Raw genomic sequence first — 19379 nt, forward strand, 5'->3', positions numbered from 1 at the left:
TATGCATTATCTTATTTAATTTAACAAATCGAATCATCTGAAACCGCGTAAGTGAATTTGTAAGCCTGCTTTCTTAAAAATAAAACGATCAAACAACTTTTTAACAGATTACTGCGGTCGAAACAAACCCGACTGTATTTTTACATATGGGTCAATATATTAGGTTAAATGACACATGGTAATATGCTTATAACTAAACAGATAACGTATACATACATTTTTGCCACTTGATTAATCCAGTTAAGATAATGTCTGTTCTAAATTTCCCACATCAACGTTTTCAAGCTTCTAAATCACTGATTGGGAGAGTGAAAGCAATTAAAGTCTGGTATTCGGGAATTAATTGGTTTTGAATATCGATTATTTGATCATTACTGTGTTTTGTAATTAAAATGGACGCCAGGGTGTTGAGTAGTTTCCTAAAATGTGAAATTCAACTTGCTTACCTACATATGAGAACGGTACACGAATTGTGTTTGCATTATAATGAAACTCAATCAATATACACATGATAAGTCATCATCACATTATCGGAATCACAATCATAATTCAAAAGGCTTGAAGTCATCGTGTAATTATCTGTTATATATTATTGGTATATTAGCTGAACCAGGAAAAGTTTGACAACCGTGATATGGGTGAAATACGCGTATTTATGAACCCGCCAGAAATAGTCTAACCTCCCCCACCACCTAACATACCCGTAAGCTTATAGTGCTGAGCTTGTTCTGATCGATATGCAAGATTTACATCTCTGCGCACCGCTTCAATGCAATCAGATTTATTGACCTATGCGATTTAATGTTGGAAACATCTACTAGTGTTCGAGTTGTGTACTGGACAAGCAACCGCACGAACGACCAGACGAGAGACATGATTTTAGTATGCACCCTTTTTTATGCTGGAGTATAATAATAACTTGATTTGTATGTCACCAACAACCTCTTTATCCATGCACCTAATATGGTGTAATGGCAGACTTGATAACAAACTTGAGTTTTTTAAATGACATCAAATGAAATTACTAGCTTTAAAAAAAAATAGTTTTGCATTGTAATACCAACAAAAACTGTATATATTTTTTTATTGCCTGCCCCGCCCTGTGTTTCGAATCCGGGACCTGCCGCCCTGTGATTCGAATCCGGGACCTGCCGCCCTGTGATTCGAATCCGGAACCTGCCGCCCTGTGATTCGAATCCGGGACCTGCCGCCCTGTGATTCGAATCCGGAACCTGTCGCCCTGTGATTCGAATCCGGGACCTGCCGCCATGTAATTCGAATCCGGGACCTGCCGCCATGTGATTCGAATCCGGGACCTGCCGCCCTGTGATTCGAATCCGGGACCTGCCGCCCTGTGATTCGAATCCGGGACCTGTAGAAGAAAACCCGAGCGCGTTACTACCATAAATTACAGACTTTTGAATTGTTATGGTAGTGTCAATGTTATATCGGCTATACACGTTTTTTTGTGTAACTAATTAACCCAGCTTTTTACCTTAAATGACCTTTACATAACGCCAGAAGACCCAAATGAAAACGTTTGGATATTGCATTGGCTGATTCGAGAGAAATCCCCAGAACTTTGGCCACGTCTTTGCGTCGGTGCCAAGCGTATAGGATGTACCGGTAACACTGTTCAGTATAAGAAATTCCGGACTACTCGCATGTTCATTGTTGCCAAGTCACAACTACGCGTTAAAATCCATCTCGCAAAATTTCAGGGTCGATCAACTTTGACAACACAGTATTATTTAACCACAAATGTTTGCCGTACTCGGTCAGCCCGTCTTGAAATCTTTCCTGAGGTCTGAATAGGCTGCCGAAATTTGCCAATATTCTTTAAATTTTTTTATATGTTCCATTTACGAGACGCAATGTGTTTTTCAAAGATCCGTGTCATGCGAAAACGGGTTTAATGCCAATTCTGTAAGAGTTGCTATAGCCCAGCTTGCGCATCTCGCATTCTGGTAAGGAGATACCTAACGAGACCATTAAGTCTTGTGGGATTTTATAACGGACAGCGTAGCTTCTGACCAGACTGCGAATTTTCGCAGGCAGAGCCTGAGTTACGCTGGCCTAAATGCCATAAGACCCATTAACGCATGACGCTACTCTGACGGTGTGATTTGAATGTGTCGAATAAAAAATGCGTGTTTATCAAATATAAACATAACATACATTTCGATGGCGAATAAATAAACTAATCATAGGCATTGTGAGGACATATGTTATGTGATCTGCCTTTGAATATTATTTATCTATGAACACTATTGCGTTGTTTTAATATACATGCACTTAATAACACACATTTCGTGCGGTGGATATGGGACTAAAAAGTGAAAATACAACAATAAAACATTTGTTTTCAATTGAATTATTTAGTAACGCAAATGTTCTCTTTTATTTCAAACTCAAGATATGCGACGAAAATATATTTGAAAGATATTTCCTGGTTACTAGTATACTGTAAAACTTGAAATCAGCATCGTAGCCACACTAAGGAACGTGTTTGGAATGTGTCCGCCTTATTTAAATGTAAACAATGCTCAATTTCTCTCCAGAAATCGTCGACACAATTGCTACACAGGACCATTGACCACGAAAATATTTTTTGTGTGTGCAAATTTACTTATTACTAAATAATTGTATTGCAAAACAGTTCCGTCGCACGAAGAATTGTGTCCTTACTGTGACTGAAACATTTATATATTTGGGGCGGTTGCTAAGGCACGTAAATCCCACCTGTCCGGATAATGCGACCACCAACAAAACTCGCATGCTCGAAAAGGGTACGGAAAAATTATATATACCTATAAAAGAAGTCAATCTTGTCACATAGAACATATCAGTGACTTTAAACAGGTATTTATTTCAATACGATTCGATATACTTCATCAATAAATCTTGTGTAATCCTTACTCAGACAAAGTGTTAAAAATTCCGTATGCATCAGACAGACGTTACAATTTACATGTATGAAGAACAAGATTTGTACATCTTATACTAGTATTGCATAAGTAAAATTATTATTAATATATGGCACGTTTTTAATCAAAAGATGTTTTAATTATTAAGTTTGGTATCCGTGCGCATGACGTTAAAATCTACATAGCTGCATCCATTTTGAAAGTGAAGGAATTACATTTTTTGAGGAATTTGATTATTACTTGAACAATCAACATATTATGGACCAAATAAAAGGCACATGCACGTAGTAAGAATCAGTGTTCATTCTAAAACAATATCCTGCTAAAACAAATCATTTAAAATACGACGCAGTTGCAACAATAATGCTGCACAATGTTATCTCCTAATATACGGACATGTACACTGCCGTGCTGATCAAACAGAGCATCATTTTATTCAACTTGAAAATCGTTCTAGTATATCGGTTTCACTGAGATGATTTTTATCAACACTAAACCCGTGTATCCACAATTACTTTTGGTAATATAAATGTCCATTCGATTGGCTTTTAATATTTACGGAAAACTCCGAACGGACCACTGTGATTTTGTAAGCGTCACGACGTCATTGACGTTATTGCAACGACACATCGAGGAATATTTTAATCAATACAAATGTACGATATCGCACTTAATCAAGAGACGCGCAATCTATTCCAGTTTAGCCCAGTTGGAAGGTATTTCGTAACTCAAGGGGGCTATCCAGCTTTTAGGAACAACGTGATTATGCCTATGATTGCAAAACTTGCTGTTGAACTTAACGAAGCGGGCGTATCATGCAGTGAGATGTACCCTATCGTACGACGGCGTGTACAGAACTACGTTCTCGAAGAGGCTACAAAAGAAGGATTTCTATGCGCTAGGCCGCGTCGCAGAATAAGACGTACGTTTCACACAATGCAAATTTATCGTATTCATTTATGTTTATTTAATATTAATTTAATATCATAATAAGTATTTTACAGACATAAATGTGATATTTTCATGCCCCCGAATCGAAAGATCGGGGGTATAATGTTTTTGGCCTGTCTATCATTGTATGTGTGTGTGTGTGTGTGTGTGTGTGTGTGTGTGTGTGTGTGTGTGTGTGTGTGTGTGTGTGTGTGTGTGTGTGTGTGCGTGCGTGCGTGCGTGCGTGCGTGCGTGCGTGCGTGCGTGCGTGCGTGCGTGCGTGCGTGCGTGCGTGCGTGCGTGCGTGCGTGCGTGCGTGCGTGCGTGCGTGCGTGCGTGCGTGCGTGCGTGCGTGCGTGCGTGCGTGTGTGTGTGTGCGCAGGGCTCGAATTTAACTTCTTTTTCTACTTGCAAAACATTGCGAGCAGCTTTAATACCAACTCGCAAAATCAAAATTATTCTCGCAAATTTTGCTGAAAACATAATTTAATTTCGTTTTTTTTTAATTCAACAGTTAACTTTGCTTTATCTTTCGTATTGTTTTTTTTTCCATCTGTGGGCAAAAAGAAACTAGTTATTTTTCGCTTCCACGCCATGTCTGTTCAAGTTCAATGAACACGTGTGAATTAGTCGACTGTTTAACGTTCTTTGTACCAATACCATCCTGGTATCTGTACTATAAGTATACTAGTCTATATACAAGGTGCGCGCTTCCGCATACGGGTATTAGGACGTTCTATGACCTATGGTTTAGCGTTCATGACGTCGAACGCATTTAGCAATATTACTGTTTTTTCCACTATTTCTTTACTCGCAAAAAATTACTAGTGGCTTAAAACTTAACACGCAATCGGTATTTTTCACTCGCATTTTGCGAGTGTGCGAGTGTTAATTTCGAACCCTGGTGTGCGGGTGTGTGCGTGGGTGTGGGTGTGCGTGCGTGCGTGTGTATGTGTTGCAAAACTTTAACCAAAACTTTAACCTTGGTCAGAACTTTTGCAATATTCAAGATAGCAACTTGATATTTGGCATGCATGTGTATCTCATGGGGCTGCACATTTTGAGTGGTGAAAGGTCAAGGTCATCCTTCAAGGTCAAAGGTAAAAAGAACAAATTCAAAAACTTTAGCCAAAACTTTAACCTTCTTCATAACTTTTGCAATATTGAAGATAGCAACTTGATATTTGGCATGCATGTGTATCTCATGGAGCTGCAAATTTTTAGTGGTGAAAGGTCAAGGTCATCATTCAAGGTCAAAGGTCAAATTTATGGCTTCAAAGCGGCGCAATAGGGGGCATTGTGTTTCTGACAAACACATCTCTTGTTTAAAATTAATTTCCTAATTTCATTCATCGTTGAGACGGAAAAATCACATAAGTTTGATAATTTTTAATAAATATAATAATTTCGTTCATCGATGAGTCGCCCAAAAATCATCTTTTAGTTCTTACTCTTAATTGTATTCCACTGATGCAAACTTCAGAATGGGAAGTAAAAGCTTACTCAGTTTTTTTAAACGTATTACATCAGTTTATCGTCATTATTTCGAAACCGTTACTACAACTTCCTCGTAATTTGGAAGTATTATGTTTCCAATTTCCAATTTTATCCTCATTTATTTAATAAGAAATGTTTAAGTCGAACACGACTATTCCTCAGTATCGCTATTTCAAACCCGCAAGTCCGGTCCTATCTCGAGTTATTATGGCTCGATTGGTGTTTATCGGCTCAGGTACAACTTAAAACTACCCCGGGTACTCATAAGTATACTACAAAGTAAATTTACATATATTTAAATGTACAGCGGAGTACGATCGACCGGTGCCTTAAAGCGTATTGTCCGTCACGTTCTGTATTGTAATAGATTTAAGAGTACCAGTGGTACTTTTAAGTAGTGCCTGAGGCGATAGCGACCAATGGAGCGTTATTATGTTTTTTTTTCTAAATGATATATATTATTGTAACATGGTGGCAATCGATTATTATGTTTTTTTAAATATTTATCGAGAATAAACCAAAATAGAACGATTATCTTACGCATTATACGTGGTGTAATATGCTATAACTAATAATGCGTCATCGTTATTTTAAAGTGTTTTTTTTCTATATCGAAGCTATATATCAACTTTCAACAAAATGTAATGCTATATGCTGATCAAAAATCCTTTGTAAAAAATTCATGTTAAATGGCGCTTATCTTTTAAGATTACATTTGTTATGGTCTGCCATCAACATTTACCTTGTGAACACATGATAGGCTACTTTGATTGAACAATCTTAATGAAAGTGTAAAACATTTGTTTTTATTATCTATAGACTGTATAGATTGTATAGACTGAATTTAAAGCTTAAATATTTGAATTCTCTGATTTTGAAGTTAATAATTCTTGTTATTAGAGCATAAACGATTCCTATATGTGTGTAATCATGGCGTACAATTGCAGGTCCTCAGCAAGATGTGGAACGTTCAAAACAGCTTTCCATAGCGACATCTTCCGAAAAGATGGCGATAGGTCAAAGCACCTGCAAAAACCTGAACCATGGCGGAGATATTATAGTCTCAGTTGAAATCAAGAGTCTCACAGTAGACAAGGGCTGCACAGATGACAAGAGCCAACATGATGACATAAGCCTCACAGATGGCTAGGGCTTCACGTATGAGAAATGCCTCACAGATGGCAATGGATGCACAGATGACAAGGGCTGCACTGACGACAAGGGCTGCACAGATGAAAAGGGCTGCACAGATGACAGGGGCTGCAAAGATGATGAGGGCTGCAATGATGATGACAGGGGCCTCACAGACGACAAGGGCTGCACAGATGACAAGAGCTGCAATGATGACAAGGGCTGCAATGATGACACGGGCTGCAATGATGATGACAAGGACCTCACATATGACAAGGGCTGCAATGATGACAGAGGCTGCACAGATGATAAGGGCTGCAATGATGATGACAGGGGCCTCACAGAAGACAAAGGCTGCACAGATGACAAGGGCTGCAATGATGACAAGGGTTGCAATGATGACAATTGCTGCAAGGATGATGACAAGGGCCTCACTGATGACAAGGGCTGCGATGATGACAAATGCTGCAATTATGATGACGAGGGTCTCACTGATGCCAATGGCGGCAGTGATGACAAGGTCCTCATAGATGACAAGTGCTGCACCGATGACAAAGCGAGTCATGGCATGAACTACAATGATGACAATTGGATTGAGTATGCCATGATCATGGCTTATTACAAGAGCCGCTCTGATGATAAGAACCTGCAGCCGTTAAAGGATGACGCCAAAAGTGGCTTTACACAAACGAAGGTGTTAGGCAGAGGACGGCGATTCTTAAAAAGAATCCGTGTATTATTAAGGCGATTGTGTTTAATTCAGAAGATCAAAGACTTACTCGAAAAAAAATGTGCATACTTTTTTTTATTATATTTAAGTTATTTTGTAATTTAAGTACTGTTTAATAAACATAATAATCTTCTAATATATGCATTATCTTATTTCATTAAACAAATCGGCTCATCTGCAACAGCGTTAGTGAATTTGTAGGCCGGAGTTCTTAAAAATCATACATTCACACAACTTGTTAACAGATAACTGCGGTCGAAATAAACCCGACTGTATTTTGACATATGGGTCAATATATTCGGTTAAATGATACATGGTAATATGCTTGTAACTAAACAGATTACATATACATACACATGCGCTAGTTGATTAATCCAGTTAAGATAACGTCTATTCTAAATTTCCCACATCAACGTTTTCAAGCTTCTACGTCACAGATTGGAAAAGTGAAAGCAATTATTTAAATCTGATATTCAAAAATATCAACAATGAATTATTTGGTTTCGAATATCGATTATTTGATCATTACTGTGATTTTGCAATTAAATTGGGACCCAAGGTGTTGGGTAGTTAACTATGAATTTCAACATGTTACCTACAAATGTTTACGGTTAAAGAATTGTGTGTGTATTATAATGAATTTTTATCAATATACACATTATAAGTCATTATCACATTATCGGAATCACAATAAAAAATCAACAGCCTCGTAGTCATCTTGGAAGTATCACAATGGCTATGATGAGTCGAGACAGTGATGACGGCAATTCCAAAAACGGTTTATATAATGGAAATTCTGAAAGTTATCATGGCGGTGATAACAATGATGAAGATGTTGTTGTTGATTATAATGGTGAAGAGTATGATAATGATACATAGTTTGAGGATCAGGAGAAAAAGATAGGTAGATAATCAAGATGTTTTATCACTGTAACGAACGTCTATGTTATGATCGCTAAAACCAAATATCAAACACAGTGTATTTAGTGTTCAATATCAAAGTTTGGTTCACTGTCTGGTTTATACCAAAGTGCATTCATAGGCATGACTAAATTTTCATGATATCTGTCATGCTCATTGTTTTTCCATATCTTGTTTTTCATAAATAATCTTATTGTGAATCATGTTCTGTTAAGGTGATATTAATATACACATGTTTCAAAGCGCACATCTATCATAAAACTGCATTCAAAGTGTAGCAATGCTGCATGAATCCGATCTTCAGATGACATATTTATGTTTTGGTTGTTGCAAATAGTTTTATTTTATATACTAGTTCCAGTATTACAATTGTTTATCATATGCGCTATACCTTTTGCAAATCATACCAAATCTGACCCGTCTGAGATACCTTTACAAAAATCATTGGATGGTTGCTCACTTAACTGTTCATATAGATTGTCGACGTTTTTTAAGGCACACTCGAATGTGTTGTGTTTAATCTAATCATGCAATTTAAAATGTAATAAATGTAATTTAATGTTGCAAAGTGAGCTTTCCCAAACTTTTGCAAGAGCGAATAACTGCAGTGTATTTAATGCGATTATTGCCATTTTGTGACATCAGTTCGAATGGAAGACGATATCGGTTTAAAAATGTGATGGTGCATGGCCTGGCGGTTTTGCATAGAAACAATGCTCATCATCTTCTACACTATACTTACATGTCTAAGAGGTGCAGCGTGTATTTAATATACCAATATCATAAAATGATGAAAAGTAAAGTAGAGTGGAAGTGCAGCGAATTCCATTAGAACATTTGCAGCTGTTCCGATGGAAATCGATGGCATACCGGAGCAGGGACCTATACAAACAACAGTCTTAAACAATGATGTTGTTGCACTGCACAGAGATGGTAATCAAATGTGCTAAAAGGTTCACAAATATTATTTAACATGAAACGGTGAATGCTATATTGATATTATGATATATAACTTCTAAGAAAAAAACACTGCCCCTCTTTTACGCAAATATCAGTGGCACGAAACCTTCATGAACCATTACTGTACTCTCGCCGCCGATTATTACGTCACATCCGGCTTGTTGTCAAAATCGTTATTATGATTTATAATTTTGTTCGCAAAGTATATTAAATACGAGAAATGTGGTTTCTATACGTATTGAGTTGGATCGCGCTTATAATTCAAATTGTCGTAGTTACCCTCTCAATCGGTGAGTAAATGTGTAAGGGAATGGTATTTGCCATCTGTTTTCGCGATAAAGAGCAATCAGGTTACACTATACATGTACTAAAATATTTAAAACTATTTTTAAATATACAAGGTATTTTGGCTTTTTGGAATTTTAAACTTTATTTTTAATTCCCACATATTTCTCTGGAAACAACAACCTTTTTTGAAACCATTCAGCTTTGTACATGTCATTACCATGGAACACTGGTTGCTTTGCAGTGTAGCTTGATGTAGCTAAAGAAACTTCAGCGTACAGTTTATACAGGGGTGGCGAAATCAAATGTCCGAGTTGCCCGAGTCGTACATTTGCTTGTCTGGGCAACTGATTTTTTTCAATTAAGTTGTCCGTGGACAACAAGTTTTTTAAAAGTCGGGTCCAGGTATACAAAAAAATACATTGTATTAAAGCCGTAATTAAGCAGGGTTTCCGCTGTCGATCGCCATTGGCGCCAATTGCGACAAAATAAAAAATCTGGCGACAAAATTTCGTAAATGGCGATTTTTAAAAAATCATCATTTTTCTGCGTTTTTTGTTCTTAAAATGACAAAAGACGCTGTGTTTACCAGCCGCTTTACGGCAGTCGTAATACTATAGATTTCCATGATGTAAGCGATACAGCTGTTATCAATGGAGCTGCAGACTACCGCAAAGTGGCATATTATGGTGATAATTGCGATTATCTGGGGTGTTGTTGCAAGTTATCTTAATTGGTCGGCAGTTTTTTTGCTTCAGAGATAAGGCAATATTGAAATATGCCGACTTTGCGCTTAAATGTGAAGTGTTTGTCACAGTGTTCGAAGCAGATTCAAGACCATTCAATTGACAACAATGACAATCAAAAAGATAAGTATCGATTGTTTTTAGAAAAATCGGGTGTAATTATAGAAAATAGTAAAACATTTTACATGTATTGGTTCTATTTAAACGGTGACATATTTCTGTTTCACTCGTCAAAATGGCAAGTTCAGAGTGTAAAACGACTTTTAGAAAGTGAACATTAGATTCTGCTAATTTTGAGACTCATTCAAAATGCAAACGTTCCCCCCGCTAACATTCACCAGCTAACAAACAAAAACCAAACAAAGACAGTTGTTTATCAGAATTTCGTTTCCTTCAATATGATTTCCAACACACAATCTATGCTGTGTGAACTCTTTATATCCTCAACACTAATCAATTCATTCACTACCGAATGTACTGTTTTAAGAAAGGTAAACATAGTAAAGCACATGGAAATCAATTTGACATTTGATATACACAAATGCTTATTTTATTTGACTGTTGTGTTAAGGGCTCTATGTAGTAGGTCATATGCTAGCACACATTTATATTATTTATATACTACACATTAATTGATTATTATTAGTATTATATTAATATTATATCTCCCTTTTTGTATTTTCAGAATACCATAAAGCTTCTGAAGCACCAAAACTGTGGCAACATATTCAGGCTGCTAAGAAGGTGTCAATCAACAAGAGTTACAACTGATTGAATGTGCCTTTATTTAATGAACAATGTTAAATGTGTTGTTATTATAAATACTACTGTTATTAAATCGATTCCTTTAACATACTGTAAATGCTCAGTTTTTTTTGTATTATAATAACATGATCTTCATTGCCCAAATTTTGCCCCAGTGTGGCGACAACTTTTTTAATTTGGCGAAAGTAAGTGGCGACAACTTTTGAAAGCCCAGAGGGAACCCTGAATTAAGTTTTACAAAACCGGATGTTGACATACCATTACATTGTCAGTGCTATTTGCTGAGCAATCAAGCTTAAATACAAGCACTCTCCTGCGCAGTGATCTCCCTTATTCTATAAGAGACCAGGAGCATGCCGCATTTTAAACATTCGGCCCGACTGTTAGACAGTGTACAGACTGGTTTCTTTATTTTTACAATCAGACGGAAATAAAAAGTATCAAAGTAAGATAATCAAAACACAGTCTACCTTGTTATTTAAGACGACTTTAATGGTAAAAATGGAACATATAGTTTTTTTTAAATCTTCAACAACGGAGCAGAAACCCGAAGCTTTGAGCAGTCCACCTCTCGAAAAAACTAAAAAAGATTATGATAAAAAATATGATCTAAGTAAACACCAGAACTTTCAAGAAACTTGGCTCACAGATTTTCAATGGTTACCAGTTGATGATAATCAAATTGCTACCAGTAGCGGCGCAGAGCCTCAGTCTGATGAGGTCGACATATTGGACTAGTTTAATTTGTTAAGATTACGATGTACTTATGTTCAACACATGTTTAAATAACACAAGCTTTGTAAGATTAAAAGTTTTAGAAAGTCTTTATATTGTTTATAATATACTGCTATAATGAATGTACTATTGAAATACAACTATAAACAAAACTAGCAAATCATACTCATTTTGGTATATTCCACATTGTTTTACATAAATCAATAAATGCGTTTATAATTTATATAAACATTAACGGACAAGTGTAGTTCAGCAATGGACAAGTTAAATTTCCTAAATGGTTGTCCGTGGACAAGTATAGTTTTTTGAGATTTCGCCACCCCTGGTTTATATAGTATTGACATACCTGTACGCTGAAGCCAACCCCGTATCGAAAGTCAACCAGAGTCGTAAAATATTTATGTCACTCTATAAATCAAAGAAAGCTCATTTTCTTGGATACATTTCTACATATATTGGTGAATATAAATTACTGCATGGAGGAATATTTTAAGGTTCAAATGCATCTTACAATATATGAAAATAACTCTCATCAGTCTGAAATTCACAATTTTGACGCCCTTGTCGCTTTTTCGCGTGACGAGTTTTCATTTGGATACTTTCGGATCGACCTTGACATGTTATGCTGAAATTGTAAACATTACTTTCGTTTTCTGAAATCTATTATTTTTTATTAACTGTAACAACTTACGTCTGGTGGATTATAAGACTGATTTCAGTGTGAATCAGGTAGTTTTAAATAATATTTTCTTTGAGTTTGTATTTTAACTACAATTTGTTTACAAAACAAGCCAGAATAATCTAAAATACCGGGAAATGTCATTCTGAATTTGAAAACACATGAGCACATGGTTTGTTACTAAAAATAGAAATAACGCCATATGACCGTGAAATCGCGGGAGATTCGCATTTCAAGAAAGTCTGTCACATCGCTGTTTTTCTCGATATGTAAGAGCAGAATAGATACATTTTAATTGTTAAAGATAGTATTTTGTGAAAGAATAAATCATTTAAATGTGAAAAATGTCAATCTTTCCGATCAAGTGGTTGATTTGGGGCAATAACTGCATTTAAAAGCTGTTTTGGACCGGTCTTTGTTAACTGTCAACTTTTTGGGAATTTCTGGTTGACTTTCCTAATGGGGCTGGTCCATAACTATAAAGTCGCGCAGTCAAAAATCATAAAAAGCGACATTTAAAGTTATGGTAGCCAGAACTAAGCTTGATGAAATTTAATTTTTTTTAGATTCTGTTAAACTATTTGTCTGTTATGTGTATATTTTCACATTTCAGCTGCTGGTTTGTTTTACCTAGCGGAGTTGGTAGAAGAATATACAGTACTAACCAGCAAGATCATCAAATACCTTATTCTGGTAATTTTTGGAAATCACATCAGAAATTGTATGATGGAGGTGTCAATTTTGATGCCAATGTTCTTTATTAATATACCGGTAGTTATCATAATCAATAGCAGTAAATATTGAAAGTTATCTCCGTATATTCTTTCAGTTCCTCAGATGTTTCCATATAGCAGTGTTCGACACTAACTAATCTTAGTAAGGAGTCCAAGGACTCCTAACTTTTAAAATTTTGGAGTCCGGACAGATCTCAAGGAGTCCAACAATTAAGACACTTTTTTATATTATATTTTTGGCCATTAACACATGTCAATCCATGAAATGTTATTTTGTTATTGTATGTTTCACAGTTTGTTTTTTAGATTAAGGTTGTAAGTGACTGCTGTTATATCACATTGCAATATATTTAACGCATTCCAGTAATATTTAAGTTAATAATTTACTTAATCATTGTAAGATTTCAACATATACTATTTTCTATTATGCATTATGATTGCTTCTTTCACCTTGACATTAGGTTTAAAAACATTCTCTGAGCCTTCAGTTTTGTAACTTTTGTTAGTGTCATAGTTACTAAATTACATCGTAAGGGTTAACAACCCTATATTTCTCATTGCTTTACATATGTTCGTTATAATATATCCAAGAGCGTGGAAATTGGGAAACGCAATATAATTCTAATTTTATTGTAATTTCATCATTGGGTTTTTACACCATGAAAACATGTTTAGACAATATTTTGCATGCAAAGCACAATTGCCACGAGGATTACACCCTGTTGCCATCATCAGTCTCTTAAGTAACTTGTCACAATTTTATCGTGGAGGAGTACACGGTAGGAACCGATTAGTTTAGTTGGTATGACAATGCCTACAAACTGCAATAAACCACTGAAATCATTGATTGATAGTGTCAGACACGGGTCATTCACGCTCAAATGATTACAGCCGGTCCGATCTTCAGTACCTTGGGGCCATAAAAGTAATCAAAATCGGGTATTGTGATGATTTTTATAGTAATGAGAAACTGTTTGGCGAAGCTAATTTACTACAGCAAAAATATCAGTGAAAAAAACGGCCACAATCGTTTCATACTTGGAATGTCGGTCAAAAGCTATTCATAGCTTATGTTTATAATGTTTGTATATCATACCGACAATAAATAAATATTGATTTGATTTGTTCCACTATTACTACACGCACAGACAGTGACAGGGAACCAAAATAAATAATTTCGGATTCTTTTGTTTTTGTCCATGACTGTGTTCAAGCAGAATGATTTGTGGCACATTTTTCAGATCCACAATAGTTCAGACATTCTGATCTTGCGAAACAAATAAGGCGATCAACTGATTTTTTTTTAATTCAAAGATGATTTTAAAGGTGTCCGACGGACTCCCCTGACGCAAAAACAAGGAGTCCGAATCTCATTTTAAGGAGTCCCGGACTCCAGTTAGTGTCAGACGCTGTATAGGCATTTACAGTACAGGTATTTACTCAATTTTGCATCTTTTCAGGTTACTTCTTCTGTGTTTGTGGGCTTACTGCTGTTTGAAGAACTGCCTTTGTCATGCATAATTTTTGGACTACTTGGCAATGTGGCATTCTTTCTACTGCTGCAGAATTTCCCATACTTTGAAATATCATCACCTGGGTTTATTGGCTCAGTAGGTAGGTGTGGCCATCTGCAGGAGAATGGTTGTAACATGAGTACAGAGTTATTGTTAACTGAATTTTTAATGTACAATTTCAGCGGGAAATTACTTCATGGCTTCTTTTTTTATTGAGCAATTGTAAATGTGTAGTTAAGGAACAAATGACAAAGAAGAGTAACCAATCTTAACTGTATGCTCTCAATCAAATTTTGAAGGGGGTATATTTGAGTCAACTCTAGTTAAAATGAATGATACATCTTTATATGTTAATCGAAATGTACAAGACTAATAGCTGTTATTTTCAGTAGGATATTTTTAATATTTATATAATGAAAGTATGGTTTTGTAATTTTTATTCCCCCTTTCGAAGAAAAGGGGGCATATAGTGATCGGACTGTCCGTCTGTCTGTCTGTCCGTCTTTCCGTCACACTTTGCGTTTAGGTTTTGAAAAATGCTCATAACTTCTATGTCCCTTGAGATATAACCTTCATATTTTGTATGCATGTGTATATGGACAAGGCCTTTCCATACGCACACAAATTTTTACCCCTGTGACCTTGACCTAGAACTTAGGGTCCGCATTTAGGTTTCGAAATCTGCGTTTAGGTTTCGAAAAAAGCTCATAACTTCTATCAAGCGATTATAGGGGGCATAAGTCATCCTATGGTGACCTTTCTTGTTAAATATAAAAAACGACAAGAATACAAATCTTTGTTTGCAATCCTTAGCATGGTAGACATTTGATATCAACAGCAGAGTGTTTCCCTAAAATAAAGATCTTTAGAAAATGTGTATGTGTCTAAAAGTTGATAAAATTTTCAGCTCACCTTAGCTCTATTTACTGACATGTTATAAATTATTGTCATCACCAGTGTATAATGTTGTTTTAAGTCTGCAAAAGTGTACATTTATTGTAACGGTATGTCCATGGCTAGAAATGAGTATCATATGAAACATTAATAAAATAAAAAAAGTTTCAGGTATACCTTTACTATGAAAACTTGTACCAATTGATACATTATCCTGTTAACTGGTTGCATTGTTAATATTTTTTTTAGCATATTGTGTTATTATTTTCTGACTTTCAGTGTCGGTTCTCATCAACCATTACCTGGCCTTCTCATATTTTACAACAAACTGGCATCCATTTTATGAGGTATGAACTTGTAGTGGCGGTCCAGTTGTAAATTGTTTGAATGTGTAGTCATCTATTTGTTAGGTCACCTGAGCACAAAGTGCTCAAGGTTAGCTATTGTGATCAACTTGAGTCTAGCATTGTGTGGTGCATGGTCAACATTTAGCTGGTTACCCTTCTGGAGGCCACATTTTTATTAAAAATGAGACTTGGTCAGAATTGTTATCTGGACATTTTCTAGGCTGAGTTCGAGTCTAGATCATGTGAGAACTAAAATAGGTCGCTATGTCAAATCTAAGTGAACTGTGTAACCACTCGAGAGGTCACATTTACGGCTCATGTTTGATGAAATTTGGTCAGAATGTTTATCTTGACATTTTACTTGGCCAAGTTTGAATCTGTGTCCAACAAGATCTGTGACCAGATCTAATCTTAGAAAAAATTAGATACCCCTCTAGAGGCCACATTTTTTACTCTGTCTACAGTCTTCATTAAGCTTTGGTCAGAATTTATATATTTCCAGTATCTAAGCCTAGTTTCATTGTGGATCATGTGTTTTAAAAAACCAGGTCAAATTTTAGAAAAAACATGTAACTAATGCAATCTAGAGACCACATTCATGACTCAGTCTCAATGAAACTTGGTCAGAATGTTTAACTTGAAAAGACCATCATGGTCAAATGTAGATCTCGTTCATGTGCACCTTACAACTAGGTTGACATGTCAAATCTTGAAAAAAATCTTGCCCCTAGAAAATCTTGAAAAAAAATCTTGCCACTCTAGGGGCAACATTGATGACTTGTTCTTTATTAAACTTGGTCTCCTTGTCTATTTTGAAAATATTTAGGCAAAGTTTGAATCTGGTCAATATAGGTACAATAACAAGGCAACCGGGTCATATCTGAAAAACCTCACTTGTTACCACTCTAGATGCTATATTTATGATTAAATGTTGATTTAACTTTGTAAGAATGTTTATGTTGAAATGTTAAAAAAGTGTTTGAACCTGGGTAGAGTGGGTTCAAAGTCTAGATCCCCAGGTCAAGTTTTTTATTAACAATATGTGTCCATGAACTCAGGTGAGCCCTTAATGGCCATTATTGACTTTTTTTTTAAATGATAGCACCAAAGCCCTTAGGGGACTGGTATAGAAACACACATCCATTTTCATGGAATAAACAGTTCTAGGTGTGTTTGAAAAGACATAAAAATAATGTATATATTATATATTTTCCATCCCAAGGAGTATATAATAAAAACAGTGAATGTTCCATAATTTCCATGTATTAATGATGCCTGCAGGTTTTGGCCTACTTCACCGTCTGTCTGTGGATTGTGCCATTTTCATTCTTCGTCTCATTGTCGGCCAACGAGAATGTGTTACCAACAACAGCTGAGAGAACTTACTCTGAAAGCGAAGAAACTGATGTAGTTTCCAACTATTTTAGCCGCAAAGGAAAGAAATACGGACTGCTTTCATTCTTAAAGAATGCACATGGTAGCATTCTTCCTCAAAGAGTGAAGAAGCATTTTTAGTCAGTAATATTTCATAATAGTGGATTTTAAGGAGAATAAGCAGTTACAAACATGTTAAACATGTTTGTTTTGGAATTAATGTGGAGGAGGTCCACTGTGCTTTAGATTATGGGAGTTAAACTTACACTATCAGAATATACACTTACACTTCCAGAAAGTATTTGAATGTTGAGGAGAAACATTGGGTTAGAGATTATAATTATGAATAGGACAGGGAGTATATGCAATGACAAGCTCTTGTGCAGTAAATTAAGTTTACATTTTATGATGTTATAGAAAATCATGCCTTTAATCTGCAAAAAAAATGTGGATATTATAACTGTACTTGTATTAAGGTATTATGGTTGTAGTAGTTTGACAGATATGTGCAATACATACTACATTTTAGGAGAGACGTCGTTTGAGACAATTGTTATATAACTTGCCTTTAATTAACACGTAGCCTTTTTGTGAAACTTCCTGATGGAACGTCTTTAGTGGATGAATTAGTGAACAAACTGACTATGTTCAAGTTGTATTATAACAATGCTACTTAACTATGGAGTAGTAGTCAAGGTCTATTAAATGAAAGATGTATTACTCTTGATTGAATTTTACATATTGTAATATTATTATGATAAAGCACATAGGTGGTCATTTCATTTTGTATTTTTGCCACAAGTTTGAAGTAATTGTATTCCTATTGCTGCTAGTACTAAATAATGCACGAACAAAGATAAATAGAGGATATTTGTCGGAGTCGATGTAATATCGATTTTATTTCACGCGTGATCATATAAAGTTATATGCGCCACTCATAAAAATATGTATTTTTTATGAGCACGCGTGAAATAAAATCGATATTCCATCGAATCCAACAAATTTGTTTGTTTTATGCTTTTTTCACTGTTTATTTACATTGCAAAAGAGTTTAACTGGATAATTTAACTGGATTTATGACGTCATTTAGTAAAAAAAAATGATGTCACTTCACAGTAAAAAGTATCGTTATTTTTCACTGTTTAAAACAGTGAAATATCAGTTTTATTTCACTGATAGTTCTCTATAAACCACCGGAAAGCATAAAATAAAGTTTGTTATTTTAATGGTCATAGTTGATAACCTATAATGTGTTTCATTTGTAATGAAAAAAATAAGCAGCACTTTATTTAACCACTGTGAATCTGTGTGTATTTATGGATACTATTCATTTGGTATGATTTGAAATTTTAACACAAAGTTGGAGAAGACCTGTTAAATATTTTTTTAAACAAACAAGATTTGGTGTGTGTAAAAATTTGTATGCCTGGAAATGCATTACAGTCTGATGTAAAGTTCTTATTTCAACAATAGGGCCATGACATGTAATTTATATGTTTAAAAATATATAATATTTTGAATGTATGGGGCTATTCAGGTTTATTCTACCAGATTATGCAATTTAATTATCTCTCAGACCCCAAATATTTTTTCATATATCTGTTTCTTTATGATTTCTATGTTTTCTAAGAAGTGATTTGACAATTTATGATTGGACAGAAATTTTAATCAGAAACACGGAATGAATTTTCTTGAAATTCAGACCCTACGTACAAGATAACTTTTCTCTGAATAAATTTTATTATCATTTTATCAGGTTATGTAAGAAAATGCATATAATTTTAGCAAAACAAAGACTCGTAACATGTTATTGATATGTAATGTATTGTCAATAGTTTAATGTAGCAAAAAGTTTCAGACATATTAAATTATTGTTTCTTATTAGAAAAGATATATATGTAGACAATTCCGGTGCATGTTTTAAATGTAAGTATTTTATTTGTATTATGACTGTAGTGTTGTGCAAATCTCCAAATTGTATGTATTGAAGAAATCCGCTATATGTGTTAAATGCTCTTCATTGGTGCTGTAATGTTTCCAAACATAAATGCTAGAGTGCAGTGTATTATCACTCATATGATATTGACAAATAATTGTACATATACCGTATGTCCATGTCTGCATGCATGCTTAAATGTGCACTTAAAGTATTACGAGAGACCTATTGCTTATCCATGTGTTTATTGCAATATTAAAATGGTTTAAAATAT

At 35.2% G+C, this 19379-nt stretch overlaps 1 protein-coding gene across 1 annotated transcript; it reads left to right on the forward strand.

Annotated features, from left to right (window-relative positions):
- Positions 1–9231: 9231 nt before the first annotated feature.
- On the forward strand, positions 9232–19379 carry LOC127841997 (protein TEX261-like). Its single transcript, XM_052371293.1, has 5 exons — positions 9232–9386; positions 12920–12999; positions 14501–14654; positions 15728–15795; positions 17077–19379. Exons 1-5 carry the CDS (start codon positions 9317–9319, stop codon positions 17308–17310), a joined length of 606 nt encoding a protein of 201 aa, XP_052227253.1. The 5' UTR covers positions 9232–9316; the 3' UTR covers positions 17311–19379.

The sequence above is a fragment of the Dreissena polymorpha genome, chromosome 8 (genome assembly GCF_020536995.1).
Source record: "Dreissena polymorpha isolate Duluth1 chromosome 8, UMN_Dpol_1.0, whole genome shotgun sequence".
NCBI lineage: Eukaryota > Metazoa > Mollusca > Bivalvia > Myida > Dreissenidae > Dreissena > Dreissena polymorpha.

Excerpts from the sequence above, each read along its gene's own strand:
- LOC127841997 (XM_052371293.1), top strand. The coding sequence starts at position 9,317 with ATGTGGTTTCTATACGTATTGAGTTGGATCGCGCTTATAATTCAAATT. Across the intron at positions 9,387-12,919 it reads CGTAGTTACCCTCTCAATCG|CTGCTGGTTTGTTTTACCTA; the intron begins GTGAGTAAATGT and ends TTCACATTTCAG. Across the intron at positions 15,796-17,076 it reads ACTGGCATCCATTTTATGAG|GTTTTGGCCTACTTCACCGT; the intron begins GTATGAACTTGT and ends TGATGCCTGCAG.